We start from the raw sequence: 17,206 nt of genomic DNA, 5'->3' as shown, positions 1-17,206 counted from the left end.
CAAATTAACATGCGCTCAGATTAAGAGATTTTAATGTCTAATTCAATGAGGTTAGAAGTGATACTTCTATGTGAAACAGATGATTGTAAAGTTTCTAGAGTCAGTGGATGGGTCACTTTTGTGTAATGGCAATATGATGGTTGCTCATGCTTCAGGAATTTAACCTGTTGAAAAGATTTATGTATAGAGGTTGAACAACATCTCAGATAAGCTGTAATGGGCACTAATAATCAAGTAAACTGGTATATTATCATGACCCATTAAGATGATATTCCAAGTATTTGAAACTAATTATATGAAACTGTGAGAGATGGTTCCATTGTCATATTAGGCTGAACCTGGAACTGAAGGATCAGGTGGACATGAATGTTGGAAGGGTATTTTCACTGACTTTATCTAGGATTTTATTTTTTTTATTCTTTGTCTAAGTAAGTGTTATTATATTTTATCAACTCAGAAATTGCTGGCTGATGTAACTTAACTTCATAATATCGCTGAAGAAGAACCTGTACTTGCTTTTGGTTTCAGGGGATATATGGAGTTCATCCTCATCTTTTTTTTTTTCTAATACCTCTCTTAATTTTTTCTACCACATTTTAAAACTTTGCAAAGGAGAACAGATCCCACTAAACAAATAACCACAACAAAGAAGAAAATGCGATAAATGCCAGTACATAAGCAGGTCCACCTTCAAATGACTAAAAATACCCGAAAATCCAAAGTATTATTATAACAAATGAGTTTAATGAAAGTATTGTTAAGCATTTTCGTCCTTTAAGAACTGTTACTTGGACTTCATCAGAACAAATATCATGTGGCCGGCCTCTTAAATAAAGCATCATGTAACTAATTACAATCCATTAATAACAAATTAAGAAAAATCATACTTAAAAACACATTTAAATAAAATAAATATACATGATGAAACTACACATTTTTAATCACAGCTCCATACTGTTAAATCTATTATAATTTAATACAAAACTCCAGTATACACTTTATAACTTAGCAGCATGCAGTTTAAAATGCTACTTAAAGAAACCATGTCATTCATATCAGATTGCGTCCTTGCATTTAAACATAACTGCCATAGAAGTTCTTTGTATTCGAGCCTAATTTTCAGGGGCCACCTCTGGGGTTAATGGGAAATTTTAAGGAATAAAACAAAATCTTATTCTCAGTGTATTTCAGCTTGTGTTTGCAGAATGCATTGCTCATATTCGAGCTTTGCATATCATAATATTACTTGTAAATTCCCTTTTTCAGCATGCATCATGTTTTACCACATAGTAAGAATGACATTTATCACAATATGCTTCATATACAACACCTGATGTATTACAATCACAGTTAAAATCAACTTCAATTCCTGCATATAAAGGAGCGCGGGCAGCACCAATGGCTACCTCTTATGCCAGCTGAAAATACTCCCCTTCAAAAGACAATGTAATTATTCTTCAATATGATCTCTACAAAATCCACAAAAATGTGGCATTCCTTGTTCGATAAAGAATCATAACATTTTTAATAGGGTGTATGTATTCCTTATTTGAATATCAGCTTTGATTGGTTATTTTTGAGGAGTGTGTGTTTTTGAAAGCCTATTGTAAGCTTACTGTGTTAGTTGCTAGTGGTTTTGAAGATGTTGAATTAACAGACAAAAGTGTTCAACCACTTACCTTTCATTTTGTGGTATTTTTTAAAGTGTTTTATCAAGTTTTTCAACAGAATTAAAGGGACTTGTGTACATGGAAGCCGCTTGTGGTGTTCTGAGCTTATTTGGATTGTGGATTTGTGTTCAGTTTCTGAGTTTGGTTCTTTTTATAATATGATTCACAGAGTGAGCACTTAGCAAGATACACTCTGTTCTTAGTGTGACAATTAGCATATAATCGAGGTATATATATATATATATATATATATATATATATAGACCAGGATGGGGGCACAGTGTGGTGTTGGGGTAGTGCTGTGTAGACCTTTTGCCTAGGGCAGCAACTGACCAAAAGCCGCTCCTGTGTTCCTCACTTTTGCATCTAATGCCATTCAATTACTATCTTTTGGAATGCAGCTGAAATGGGACCTCATGGGTCAGTCCACTAGTCTGCTGAACATAAATACATACACACGCACACACACACACACACACACACACACACACACACACACACACACACACACACACACACACACACACACATATATGTACATACATACATAAATAGAGAGGTAGTTATTTTGAAAGTTTTGAAAGAGAAGAGCATGGATTTATGAGCAGATTTAACTAGAGAAGACGTTACTCAGGAATTTTGCAAGAAGGGACCATGTTAAGGCAAGAACAAATATGTTAAGGCCCCTGGTTGGATTGATAATGATTTGTTCAAGATATTTAATCTTTTCAAAGTCAAGGAAACACCCGCTATGCTTATGGTTGGTGGTGTACATCAGTGTAGGGGTGAACCCCCTGCCTGCCTTAATCATGCATGCTATCCCTGAGCATAATTCTAACCCTAACCCCAACATCTGCCCATAACCTTAACCCTATGTCATCATCATCATCAACCAACTTTTTCCTATTTCCTACATAGAGTCGGGGTGTTACGTCAGCTGTTGCAGTCTCTCCCTATTCAATGTCAGTGGCCTGCCTTCTTCGACACTCATGCCTGACTGTCACAGATCTTCTCTCATACCATCCATCCACCTCTTTGCTGGACACCCTTGTTTCCTTTTGCCTTCTTCCTGTCTGTCCCAAATCTTCTTCACCAGATTATTGTCTGCTTTTCTGCAAGCATGCTCAAGGTACTGTAATTAGTTCTTTTCAACCTTTACTGCAAATGCAGCAGATTTGGCTTCTGCTCTTATGCCTTAATTTTTTCATCTGTCCCCATAGTGTGTCACCTGCCACCCATCTCAGGCACTTCATTTCCTTCACCTCTAGCTTCCTCAAATGCTCTCCCTTCATTGTCCATATTTGTGTACCACACAGTAGTACTGCTTGCACCACTGTTTTGTACACCTTACATTTCAGCTTCTTTGTCATTCTTCTGTCATATACTACACCTGACACTTTGTGCCAGCTGGCTACAGCTGCTGTGATTCTAGCTTTGACCTCCTTATTCAGACTTCCCTTTTCCTCAACCACTTCTACCAGATACTTGAAGCTGTTACCCTATTACACTATTATTCCTTCTATCTCAGTTCTCATCTTCTTCTAATCTCCACCATTTGCTGCCATTACAGCTGTCATGTCTGTACTCAGTTTCATCCCACGTACCTTCAGTTTTGCATTCCATTCCCCTATCTTTTGCTCAGAGACTGCCTATAATGCCACATCATCTGCATACAGCAACTTTATTGACCTTTCCTGTCTGATCTGTTTGCTAATGTAGTCGATCACCAGAACTGCAGTGGACTCACAGCTGAATCCTGGTGCAGACCCACTCCCACTGGGAACAACCCCCTCTGTGAGACCGAACGCTGTCTGTACTTGAGTCATTAGGTCCTTGTACATAGTCTGCACTAACTCTGCCAAAGTTTCTGGACTTTGAACCACTGCAGAACTTCACAAATCAGCTTTCTTGGAAACTTGTCATATGCTTTCTCCAAGTTTTGGAATTCCTGGGTGGACTCTTTCCTCATATCTAGTTCTTCTCAACTATGTGACTCACTGCAAACACTGGGTCAGTTGCGCTCCTCCTGATCTAAACCCAAACTACTTATCTCCTGTATTACTTTCATTTATAAATCACCTTCTCCAGAACTGTCATGCAATGCGTCTGATACCTCTGTACTGACCACAGTTGTGAATGTCCCCTTTGTTCATGAATACTGGCACTAGTTTGCTTGTTCTCCAGTCATCTCAGATCTGCCTTTCTTACCACACTGCTATGAGTGCCCTCATGATCCATTTCTCCCCACCTCACCCAGCATCTTTATCATATCTGCTGTGACCTCATCTGAGCCTGCTTTCTCTAACATCATTTTCTTTAGGGCTTTTCTTACTTCTTCTATGGTGGGCTCATCCCGTTCTGCCATTGCAGGCCATGTCTGGGACAGTTCAGCTTCTGTGGGGTTTTCTTCTTTCAGAAGCTTCTAGAAGTACTGTTTCCATCTGCTGTTGTTGTCCTGTGGATTTGTGAGCAGTTTGTCACTAGCATACCTTATGAAGGGTGTCTGACTATCTTCTTTATCTTTCTGTCTTTGTCTAGCAAACTGAAATGGTATTTTTTAATACATTGCCCATTGTCTAGGTGTCTAGCCCTACAAAAAAAAAATAGTTTTCGTTTGTCCAGTTTTCACTCATTTTAGATTTGTCCTTTTCAGAATTCAATATTTCATGATATTATCATATATGGGTCAAGGACATTTTGCCAAAAATCAGTTTAGCTGAAAATTTATTTTTGACATAGGGTCCAAATTGCTGATAATAGTACTGACAGTGTATATGCCCTTTCCCCCACTGTAGTGCAATCTCAGAGTGAGAATATTAAGGTAGGGTGTGTGTGGGGGCACAGCCCCCCTCAACAGGACATGTGGGGGCATAGCCCTCCACCTACTCAGGTTATAAACTAATTACTCATGCTTTTAATAGGGACTGGACAATATAAAACAATACTAGACAATATTAAACTGTACTGTGTGTGGGGGGGTGTGCACGCCACACCCCCCACACCCCCCCACTTTAATATTCTCACTCCAAGATCGCACTACAGTGGGGAAAAGGGCATATACACTGTCAGTAGTATTTTCGGCAAAATGGATGTTTGGCGATTTGGACCCTCTGCAGAAATTTTCGGCGAAATAACACTGATCCATATATATATATATATATATATATATATATATATATATATATATATCCCTAACCCAAACCCTAACCCTAAGGTCCGACACTACCGCACACTTACCCTACCTGCACCCTAACCCTAACTAACTTAACCCACCCCTAACCCACAGTCCCTCACCATCGCACACACACCCTACCTGCACCCTAACCCTAACTCACTTAACTCACCCCTAACCAACAGTCCCTCACTATCGCACACTTACCTGTCCGCTCCCTAACACTAAATCCCTCACTCGATCGCACACTTACCGAGTCCCTAACCCACAGTCCCTCACCATCGCACACACACCCTACCTGCACCCTAACCCTAACTCACTTAACCCACCCCTAACCCACAGTCCCTCACCATCGCACACACACCCTACCTGCACCCTAACCCTAACTCACTTAACCCACCCCTAACCCACAGTCCCTCACTATCGCACACTTACCTGTCCGCTCCCTAACACTAAATCCCTCACTCGATCGCACACTTACCGAGTCCGTCCTTTTTGGTCATCTGCGTTCTCGGTATTCTTGTCCCGTCGGATTCCGTTTCGGGCAAACACGATTTCGAGATTTTAAAGGTGACCCATATATATATATATATATAGAGAGAGAGAGAGAGAGAGAGAGAGTATTACATTCTGACAGCAAGAAAAGAAAGTATGTGTGTGTTGTTCTTGCTGATGATACATGCATGCAAAATGCTGTTGTGGGCTATGCTTGACCTGTGATCAGAATAGGATAAAGGTGGTTTCACTAAATAAATGAATGGTTGAGTTAATGAAGGAATAAAGGAAGAAAAGAAGAAAAGAAAAAAAATTAATACTTCTGTTAAATTAAAATTTTACATTTTCTTTTCTGGTTTGTTTTGCAGATGGCCAAATTCCATATACGCTGCGGCTCTGCTTCTCCAATGCCGAATGAGCAGACAGTACTACTCTATGTTTAAAATGACCTTACAAAGGACTAAGGGACCTTACCTGACTCGGGCTTTTGATGCTGAACTAAAAGCAGTGCTGTTACCAATCAGCGGTGTACTGTCTGAATGAAGACCTTCAAAGGTCACTTATTGTGCAACTCTTCCATATAAAGGAGATATTTCTGACTTTTACATTTTTGTAAAAAGATTTCTTTGAAGATATTTATAAAGTAATTGTAAGGAGCATATAAATCAGGAATTGAAAGTTGAACTGAAAAGTATGTTCTAGAAAACAAAGTTGTAAATATGCATTTGTACGTACTTTTATTGGTGAAGATTTAATTTACTTCATAGAGTGATATTAAAAGAATGAAAAATAGCTTTTGTTATTCCCACATTGTCTGCATTTATTTATGGTGGTGGTACTGCTTGCTGTTTAATTTTTAAGTAAATTTTTTTTTAATTGAAAGTAAAAAATATAAGAAAGAGCCTTTAATTTCAAGGAATTTCTTCTCCAAATTTGTATTGGGGAATTGAAAAGCATTTATTCGTATAGAAGTGGTACTTTATTGATAATTTATGCAACCATTATACCAATATTATGTATTTAGCATTTTAGCTTCTGACTAACATCATTATTTTTACAAAGCATTAATACTTAAATTTGCATATGAAGAATAAATTATAGGAATCCACACACACTTTATGGGGATATATTTTCTCTAACAATTCTGCATAGCCCTATATCAAGAATAATATTTTTGTGAAATTAGTTTGAGAATGACCAAAGTGAAAAGTGCAAGTGTAATTTATGTGGGCTTTAGTGTGAACATCTTTCAAATGCTGCATTTAAAGACATTTGCTAAAAATGGAGTATTGTGAATTTTTAAGAAAGATGGTGTCAAACATATTCATACCTAATTAATGCGAATAAGACCAGGCACTAGAATGCATTTAAATAAGTTGACAGTATGATCATGCATGTAGGAGGGGGGTATCCTTTGTCAAAACAAAGTGGGAGACGGCCTTGATTTTGTCCAAATCCCTAGTAAGGTCTCATTTAGAGCCCTTTGATCAATTCTGGAGACTGGGATAACATAAAGGAGACTAAAGTCATTTGCAAATTATCAAACAGACACAGGTAAATATAAATAAATGTCCTTGTACAAAGGAAGTGGAAACAAGCAACACAAAATGTCGAAGAGGGTCTTCTGAGGTTCCAGAAAGAGAGAGAGAATAAGGTAATGGGAGTCGGGTATTATTCTTCCAGAATGTTCTTGTTTTTTGTTTCTTTGTAGCTCCCACTTGTCTGTGGATTAGGTGCAATATATTTCAGTTTGTTTACCTTGAGTTCTAAATATCAGAAGATGGGACAAAGGTAAAACAACAATGTGATTGCATGCTACTTCAAAACTTATACTAAGGCCACTATTTTTAGTGCCACACTCTTGCAAGAAATTACCTACTTCTGCCAATGAATATATATATATATATATATATATATATATATATATATATATATATATATATATATATATATGTGTGAGTGTGTGTGTGTGTGTGTATGTATATATATATATATATATATATATATATATATATATATATATATATACACACACACACATACACATATGTATATCAGGCTCTCCCTCACAATTCCAAAAAATACAATTCTAACAAAAAATAGTGAATTTCAAAACTTTTTGCTACACAAGTTTTCTTTCTCCCCTCCAAGCAGCTTTATGTATTAATTCCAAGAATGATGTGCCATGAAGTCGTATGCTTCCAGAGATTATAATAATTTCTCATGCTTTTCACCATTCATACAATATTATAGAGGTCCTCAGAACTTAAAAAAAAATCACTGATTTTAGTACACAATTCTCATACATGCATATACAGACACATAAAAGCATTATGTAAAAGTCATGTAAAGTTTTTTTTTACTTAACAGTGTGCACAGTAATCATTGGCACACTGTTTATCTAACAAAACAGTCTAATATTGCCATTCATCTGAAATCCATTTCATCAACCCAGTAAACCAATCAAAAAAGGAAAATGATTAATTTTCCAATTTGTAAAGTTAAAAATAATCCCTAAATAACTCCCCTATACTCATATGTAGTAACTCTAACTCTACCCTTACATAATTGGTAAGAAAAAAAAAAAAACTTTTCCGTAACAGTATCACTGCACAAAACACAGACATACCGATAGACACACTACCCAATCTGACCACCAAATCTATCATTTTCTCTAGTCCTTAGTCTAACACAACCCACAAACATACACACAACCCCAGTGCTGAAACTTTTGTTACAAATAAATGTTTTGGCATTACTACCCACTCCTACTTACCTAACATTTGATGATTCAGAATTTGGCTATTTCACTACACAAAACCTTCACTCAAAAGTTCTAAAGCTCCAGTCATTTGCTCTAACATAGTGTGTGTGTGTGTGTGTGTGTGTGTGTGTGGTCTGTGCCCACTGCCTAAATATGTGCATAGCATATGACAGCAAAAAATACAGTGTTTTCTAGTTTTCACAGATGCTCAAGATGTCACCCACTTGCCCATCCCTCAGTGTTATCCCATTTGCACTATGTCCCTTGTGGCTTTTTGGATACCTCTACGAATTCGGACTGTATCATCCTGTGTGGGAGTTTGTCCATTTATCTGCTATCTCACTTCATGATTCAACAGCTCATCAAATCCATACTGAAGCTGGACTCCTTTACCAGGAGCCAGCATTCAAGCTTAACTCCAGTTTTCTCCCCTTTTAGTTAACAGCTTTTACATGCCTGTGTTATGGCTTTGCAGAACAAAATCATAATCCCTTGCCCCCTTTTCCTAATTTCAAGTGATTAAAGTTCCCTTTCTTTCCAGACAATGCTCACATATCATTCATGCTATCTCACTGACCACTGCTACCTCCCTTCTGCACTCTTTATAGTAGTTTGACTTCCTGGTCTTGCTGTGGCCTCCAGAACTGGAAACACTATTTCCATCTGAGACCTCAACAGGATTTAACAGAAGGAGGTAGTATTACTTCTGTACCTCTAGATTCTGTCTTTATCATTACAGCCTTAACAGTCTAACTGGGTTAGTAGGACTAAACTAGTCAATAAAGGATAGTTATAGGGATGGATGGGTAGACAGCTAGATAGCTAGCTAGATAAACTATATTAACCAGTAAGCCTACACTTTATCTAAGTATCTCTCTCTCTCTATCTCTATATCTTGCATATTTATTACTGACTTATTCAAGGTGGAATGACCCAGAATGTTTGAGCAGCTACTCGACACCAGTCTTTACGGTCCTCTGTCCTTGGCTACCACATTACCCCTCCTTGTAGGGCTTTAAGTTAGTCATTACTGTATAGGGAGCATGGGTAATCCCTCTCATGGTTACTGAAATGCAGGGTAGTGACCTGGACTGCACATTACAGAAAATCAATGGATCGCCTTACATTTGTCAAATGTAATGTAGTTAAAACACAACATTGCTCCCAAATGACTGAATTGTTGGAGATGGAAGAAACATTTAACATGAAACAGTAATGAAGCATTCTATGATAGCTGTACAAACCTCTTCAATAACATTGGAGTTGGGAGTTGATATAATGGTTAAGGTGTTAATCTCACAAACACAGGGTACAAGGTTTGATTCTCACTAGTGGAAGGGAAACTGGCTAGGCTTGAAATGACCTACAAGGGCAGCTAGCTTAGTACTTAATTATGAACCTATCCTGTTCCAGAAGAGAAAACTCACCTTTAACCCACCCAGATTTCAATGCTACCACTCAGAGGTTATACATATAGAAGAAAAATGACCTCAGACTGTAGCCCCTTCTACTTTTTCTGAGACCCTGTAGTGGTGAAGTCTTGAGGCTGTGATCTTATTTTGTATTTAATTTATTTTACAAATGATCATTATATATTGCATGCTTTATATTGTCATGATTCTTCACTGAGTAGGGATGAAATGCTCTGTTCTTAATTGCTTTTTAACTAGTTCTAGTTGAAAAAAATTCAATGCTAATAAGGTCGTACTGAATTAGCTTTAACGTACCCAACACAGTACTAAAATGTTCCATGGATAATAGCTTTTTAGCCTGGGTAAAAGAAATGAGGAAAGATAGCTAGAAGCATATGCTCTTGTCATGAAATGATAAACAGAATTGCAAAAAAAAAAAAAAAAAAAAATATATATATATATATATATATATATATATATATATATATATATATATATCCCCCATGGTAGAAATATTAAGACCATGGGTTTATACTAACTAGCTACAAAACAGAACAGTTATGATTTTCTCAGTTTTACTGTGTTTTTCTCACCTTGATAATTGCTTTGAAAATGTGATTTTTTTTCTGTTTACCAGATACATTTCCCAATAATGGATACCACATAGCATAATCTGCCTTCAAGGGGCTCAACTATGCCCTTAAGTATTTCTGAATTTTTTACTGTGTTTCCTAATTCTGTGTGTTTATTTATCTTGACAGATTGAGTGATAGGTAAACTGAAGTTCTTTTTTTTTGATGCACAAAAATTTATAGTAATGTTGGTACTTCATTTATTATAGTTAAAAAATACTCCTGCTGATTGCTAGTATTTAATCAGAAAACGAGGTATATCACAGTTACAGATAATGTCTGTGTATAATTTGTTGGAACAAATTAAAATGAAAATAAATGAAAGTAGATGGTATGTAAGCGCTAGAATTTTGTAATGTTCCTGTATGTCAACTAATAGTTTTGTGACTATGATGGTGTAAAAAATTAAATCTTTGTAAATAAGAATATTCAGTGTTGTAAAATTTATATAGATCATTGCGTGTTTTTTTTATAAGTTACAAAAACAGTACTGCAGGCAGAAAGCTTGTACATTTTATGTCTGTTGTAGTATAAGAACTTGCCAGACACTGATTTTTGTTATGTATTTCATAATGTGTTTACTTATTAAAGCATTTTCATTAATACAATATGCTGATATATCAATTATTTTAGAAATAATTTAGTTTTCTCACGCAGTAGAGTAATTGTTAATCTTTTCATTTATATGAACAGTCACCAAATTCACATAAAGGCTAACCGGTTTTAAGGATAGTCCGATAGAAAAGGGAATTATACATTGAAAGAATTTCTGAAGGTCAGCTGAGCTGTCCAGACTAGCTATCTTATCAAACTATATTTCCTGTGTCCTAATATTCATTGGTTCTATGTCTTCTCAGCTGAGATCCAAATATTAGCATACTGGAATCAAAATAGATAAAGCAACAAATTTTGCAATGGTTCTATTGTTTGTTTACTAAACCAGAAAATGCAGAATTTGAAAATGTCAAATTGTATTGCATGAAATTAAAGTAAACCATCTCTAAATGAGTTACAAAGTATGATCAGTCAAAATAAAACAAAACCTCTATATACTGTGTGCAATTAAAATCATCAGCTCTCTTTTATAAAAAAATGCAAGATGAAAGCATAAATAATTGCAAACCGAGCATCTTGATATGTGTGTGTGTGTCTGGGGGGGGGGGGGTACTGTGCCTTTACCCTTTCTTATATATCTCAGCTTGATAACTGCATGTATTACCTATGTTTAAAAAGAGGGGTAATACGTTTAGCACATAGCCCATTTTCTATTTTTTGGATAAAAAGTAGACAAGAGATTTTATGCTCTCTTCAAGGTGGCACCACTTTGCTGTTAGGAACCATTAGTATGGGACATTAATGCCCAGAATTTTGCTGAATGCCCATGTTTTGTTTTATATTTTTGATCTGTAACTCATAATATTTCTGGTTTTCTGGCAAATCACTGAAGAATGAAGGCAGTAAGCAATTACCAGCATTTAAGTTTCAGACTTTATATCTTTCAGAAACCGGATGCTAATGTAAAAATTTCAGTATGTTTAGCCCCCCCCCCCCCACTGCCTTTGGCTTTGTCCAGATCTTTTGCACAAAGAGATTGGTAAGTATTGGTTTGGAAAATGGTCTCTCCATCTCCACATGTATTACATGAAGTGCTATAACCCTCCAAAAACTAAATTGTATAGTTTATTTTTACTAACTTTATGTAACTTAATAGAACTACCCCCTTTGTTATAGAATAATCAAATTCATTAATTAAAGAAGGTAGGCAATACTTAGAAAATTAAATATACACAGGGAGAAATAGTAAAAAGGTTTTGAATAAACAGATGGCACTTGAAAAAAAACTTAACATGTAAAAATGTTTCCAGCATCATTTTTAGAGTAGAGTTAAACCTCTACATAATGCCATTTGTTTGTCAATTGCAGGCTAGTCTGTAGCATCTTTACCTCACAATCCTTTCTCAAACAGGTCAGAGTGTCTGAAATTAGGTCCCTTCTCTCTGTTAGTATTCCTAGAGAATATCCACCTTACTGAACATTTCTTACATTGTTTGTCATCTTGATGGCCTCAGACTTAGAATCACCACTTTAGGGTACCTGGTAGCATAAAAAATAGTCTGTCACCAAGATATACTCCCATCTGTGGTGCTTGTTGTATTAAGAGGGCCCAGAGATCTTCATTACTACCCCTTGAAATGGTCTGTTAATGACAAGCAAAGTTACCAAAGCAACCTTATATTTATCTCCTGCCCTGCCAATCACTTTAGCATTGGTGAAGCATCTTATAGTACATTGTAATGGCTGGCCAATAGAATTGTTGTATAATTCTCCTTTTTGTGCAAAGTGTGCATACACTGCCTGAAAAAAGAATATAATGATTTATGACCAAAATGGTCAGATAGGAGGTCCTTGGAACTAGAAGCCACCTCACCCACTTCTCCCTGTAACTACCACAGGAATCTGCTCTCTTTATAGTAACCCACTGTACCATTCTACAGATGTTTCTGCCGTTGAGAATGAGAAGCCTTCCTTGATACCCCTTTGTACCCCATATGATGCTATCAGACAGCTGTACTTGTGGCAGCTCACTCTTCCTGATCCTCCCCAGTTATACTCCCAAAAGGAGTCTGGCATCTTTTGGGAGCTGTGGCTCAGATTTAGTCTTACTGCTACTACCCACAGTGTCCCCTGATGAAACTACTTCCAAAGGAAATCCAGCTCCTTTTGACAGGTATGTCATTGATTTTACTGCCTAGATTTTTCCCTAAACTACATTAATAACTTCTGTTGGACATGTGGATACTGGCTGGATCTCACCCAGCCTCTGCCTTCCCCACATTCTTGTTTTAATGTTTCTCTTCCAAAATTGCAAGCACACATAGGACATTATCATTAAAACAAATTCTTATTAAAGTGTCTGCCAAGATATTATCAAACAGTGCTACAGACTTGATTCCCTGTCCCCTTCCCTGTATAAGTAAACTCTAGTCAATGGTACCTAGGAAGGTGTGTCCTCCATAGCTCTAACGAAGGGACATCATTGTGTCAACATTTTACCATTGGTTTCTTTTCCCTCTACCACAGTAGGTAGAGGTCATTCTGGTGGGTTGAAACACTTATTGTTTCAAAGTAGAACCCCACTACAGTGGTATCATCTCCCTTGGTTTTATTTTTCCACCGTGTTCATGTACAAATCTGTATCATACATGCCTCACTTTATTAACCAGAATCATCTAACCCCAAGACTTTTGCATGTGCTGTAATCAATGCCCCCACCCCCTTTATCTTTTGAAACCTTCTTTATTGTTTTAAAATGCCCCAGGGGTTTCCTTATGTCAATGTCTAGTGGTAGGTAAACCCCTCTTATTCAGTTATAAACTGCTTGCTAGATGGAGGTCACCCTTTCTGCCAACTTCCTGAGTGGTTTTAAACTCCTTGACTGTCAACCAGAGTCTCATATCCTCAGGAAACATAGCTGGCATTTATACCTTTATCATAAGATCTCCCAGTATTTACAAAGCAGCACTTTCTTTGTTATCCACTCGAACACCAAAGTGCTTATTTCTGCAATGGAACTACTGCTGTTCCTGCTTTCCTTCATCTTTCTTGTATATTCACTAGACATTTTCCTACAAGATTCAGGTGGTAACTCGAAACATTTGCACATACAGTTTTTATCTTTTGTATAATCAGGACACAGTGTCACTCAACTTGCTAATTGCATGTATTACATACTCTTAAAAAGAGGGACACCAGTTTTAACAGATAGCTCATTTGTCTGTTTGATGCTCATTGCATTCACTTTCAAATGCCTAAAAGAAACTATAAAAGTCATCCCCGTTTTTATACTGATATAACAAATTGGTAATAACTTTGGCAGCTGGGTTTTTGTTGCCTTTCCTGTTATTCACCTGCATTTGGTGAAGGGTGAACACCTTCTCATGCTGGCACTGCCTTTCTGTTTACCACCACCTTCTCCCTCTGCAAAGCTTCAACATCTGCCTGTTGTTACTTCATCTGCACCTCATTTATTTATTTTTATTTTTTTTTATTTATTTAACATTTGTTGACCGGGAAAGTCCGACTAGGTTCCACAGAGCCTTGTTTTATTTTACCAGCTGATTCAGTATCCAAAGGTGTCATTTCCAGCTTTGTCTCCATTTTCCACAGATCAAGCTCCACTCTTCCGTGAATGTAATCAGTTATCTTCTGAACACGAGGCTGTCTTCATATTCAATGCACTACAAACCAGCTACAAACTCACCCTTCAAACCAACATATAGAAGTCCCTTTACTTTGCAGTCACTAACTAGTTGTACAACAGACATCTTTTCATACCTTACAGACGTTTTCACCTTTTCATGACTCTAGAAAATTAAGTAACTGTTGTTTAACACACTTCTGTATACTTACCTTGTGGCTGTGAAGGTACTCATACATTTTGATGACAAATCTGTTTTCCATGCTATACAAACCCAGTTTGTACAACCACCATAACCACAATTTAATATGTCAGGGATCAGCATATAAGCTATACTGATGACAATATATATGAGATGCTTGGACGTAAAGGCAAACAGCAAATAGTCTATTGCCTTTTACTCTGATCAATGGTTGTCACACCCAAATATGTTCCTGCTATAACCTATAGTGGGCAATCCTATGAATCACTGCTGTCTTTTTGGATGACTGTTTTTTTTCTGTGAAAGTTTTATGTCTAGGTGAAGTTCACCTAAGTGTGTTATACGGTGCACTTTGGTGGTGCACTTTTTTTTCCTTTTTCTTCACTGTACTATATTCAGCTCATCATTTTTCAAATAAAATTTTCAGTAAATGGTGAGCTGAAAAAAAGATCATCAATGGCTTGTAGGTAATCCCCCCCCCCCCATTCAGAGCAAGGCTATATAACAAATGGCTTCCCAGAATTTCATACACATCACCCTTAGCCCAGTGCCTTTCAATGATATCTTATTAAAAGTAACTGCATTTTAGATCAAACTGTTAAATTACTTGTGTGCACATGGGCACGCACACACAAACAAAAAAACATACCTGAATGGGCTGATAATATGTCTTCAGTGCAAATACCCTTTCATGTTTTATGGCATCACACTACTGCCGGCCAGGCCAATCTAGCACAGCCATGGCACAAGTACTGTGCCCTTTTAAAAACAGCCAACCATGGCTGAGCATTATTTCTTAAAATGGAGAATGCCACCAGTTTAACTTGTCAGGTTTGTGCAGTTAACCCTATATAAATTAATAAAACAACCAGCCACACACATTTTTTATAGAGAATGAATTTATTTGCTTAATCAAACAAGGCAATACACTTAGAAAAATAACTATACAGACTAATATACTTCTGTGCAGGGTGCTATAAAAGATTTTAATGGTAGTGACATTAGAACAACAATACTGAATAGCTGATCACTATCACCATTGTATGAAGATAACTGTAAGTACCTGACTGAAGTTTAAGACTATTTTGAAGTTTCAAAAGGCTCACATGCAAAATTTATATATATAAACTCACTGACTCCTTGGAACAGGGTGTATCTCTTTTTAACTGCAGTCCAGAAAATGTTTCTACACTACTCTCCATCTATGAAATCCACATAACTCTCAAAACAAAAAGCAAACACTAACTTAATAAGCTGCTTAGATAAGAGGATATTCCCACTTTTTTAAGGGATTGCAGCTTTTAAAAGAAGTAACAGTGTATGGAGCTCTATGCCCTAGTAATATGTGCATGTGTCCATGTGTGTATGCATGTGTATTGTTCAGAGTCACTTTTCAAAGCTCTTCCAAATTTTGACTGAAGGGAACTTTAGGATTTGTACATAGTTTACATTTCATATCTTTGTTAAATTTTGCTGAAAAAAAATAACAGATTTTTTAGAGCTTTTTTCATGACAAATACAACATATTTCTGACATCTGTTACCATAGTAACACATAGCATACCTACCATAAATTTAATTTTTCTGAAACTAAAAGTCGGAGTTACTTCTTTTGAAATTACCTTGAACACAGGAACCTAGAACCTGTTTCCTTTACACTAAATGCCAAACTGTCATCAGCTAGTGCATTTCGCGGACTGTTAACTTTCGGTGCATTTTCAAAGAATGTCTAGTTCCAGTGTATTTTTAAGGAATTTTGAGTTTCAAGGGAAGATAAGTTTACTGTTGCTCATGCTAAGTGTTTGTGTTATGATTTTTAAAAGCAGTGTTAGTAGCACAACAGGTAGCACACTTGCTATGGCGTGCTGATATTGCAGTGCCCCCTTTTATAGGGGATGGGGTGCTGCACTCCTGAGTGTGCCTCCTTTGGATGAGATTCCTAGTAACTATAAACCTGTTGCCAGCTTGACAGCCATTCCCTTTTGTAACATTACCAGCTTATCAATTTTTAAAAATATAACATGGGCAGTTCATTCTTCAAGAGCAGCAAGCACTGAATTTATACATGAAACATTGAAATATAAAGCCAATTGCTAGCAGCAACCTCTTCATTAGTTATAGATCTCTTTAATGTGGAATTATTCAGATGACTTTTACTTCTGGAGAGATTGTGTATATTGACTGATATTGTTGGATTGTAATGACAGACGTTTGAGTGGTCTTTTAAGGTTAAAATGTTTGGTAATGGGTAGTTTTGTCATTATTGGTTTGTACATTTTGTTTCATTGCTTACTGGAAAAATGTTCAAACCTATAAATTTAAAACACACACTAACAAGCAGTGTATATTATGCAAGGAATATAATTTAATACAATCACGATGTGCATCAAAGATCACATATGTATGGATGGTCCAACAAATGTGTGCAAGGGGCTTATAGTTTGAAAACACACTAAAAGTAAACTTAATCCACCACTGGCCAGATGCATTTTCTTTGAATGTGGGTTTCAATGCTATTTCAATGAGTTTGAGTTTCAAGGACAGAGGAGCTTACTGTTCATGCAAAGTCATTTTTTATTGTGAGAATGTATTGTTTGTTTAGCGAATGTTTGGGCTATAAAATTTGAAATGAAAGTTTTAAATATCTGTAATCATTGTAGAC

At 36.6% G+C, this 17,206-nt stretch overlaps 1 protein-coding gene across 2 annotated transcripts in view; it reads left to right on the top strand.

The window, feature by feature from the left end:
• The window catches only part of LOC122805640 (heterogeneous nuclear ribonucleoprotein L-like), a 427,980-nt gene extending 421,851 nt beyond the window's left edge, over positions 1 to 6,129 (top strand). For both annotated transcript variants that reach the window (XM_044075926.1, XM_044075927.1), the window contains exon 14: positions 5,706 to 6,129. In XM_044075926.1, the coding sequence (XP_043931861.1) occupies positions 5,706 to 5,755 (50 nt within the window). In that variant the 3' untranslated portion in view covers positions 5,756 to 6,129. The remainder of the gene's footprint in view (positions 1 to 5,705) is intronic.
• The last annotated feature ends 11,077 nt before the right edge of the window (positions 6,130 to 17,206 follow it).

Source organism: Protopterus annectens, chromosome 6.part1 (assembly GCF_019279795.1).
Source record: "Protopterus annectens isolate FY-2018-M chromosome 6.part1, PAN1.0, whole genome shotgun sequence".
NCBI lineage: Eukaryota > Metazoa > Chordata > Ceratodontiformes > Protopteridae > Protopterus > Protopterus annectens.
Note: the sequence above shows the minus strand (reverse complement) of the source record. Positions and strands in the feature narration are given on the sequence as shown.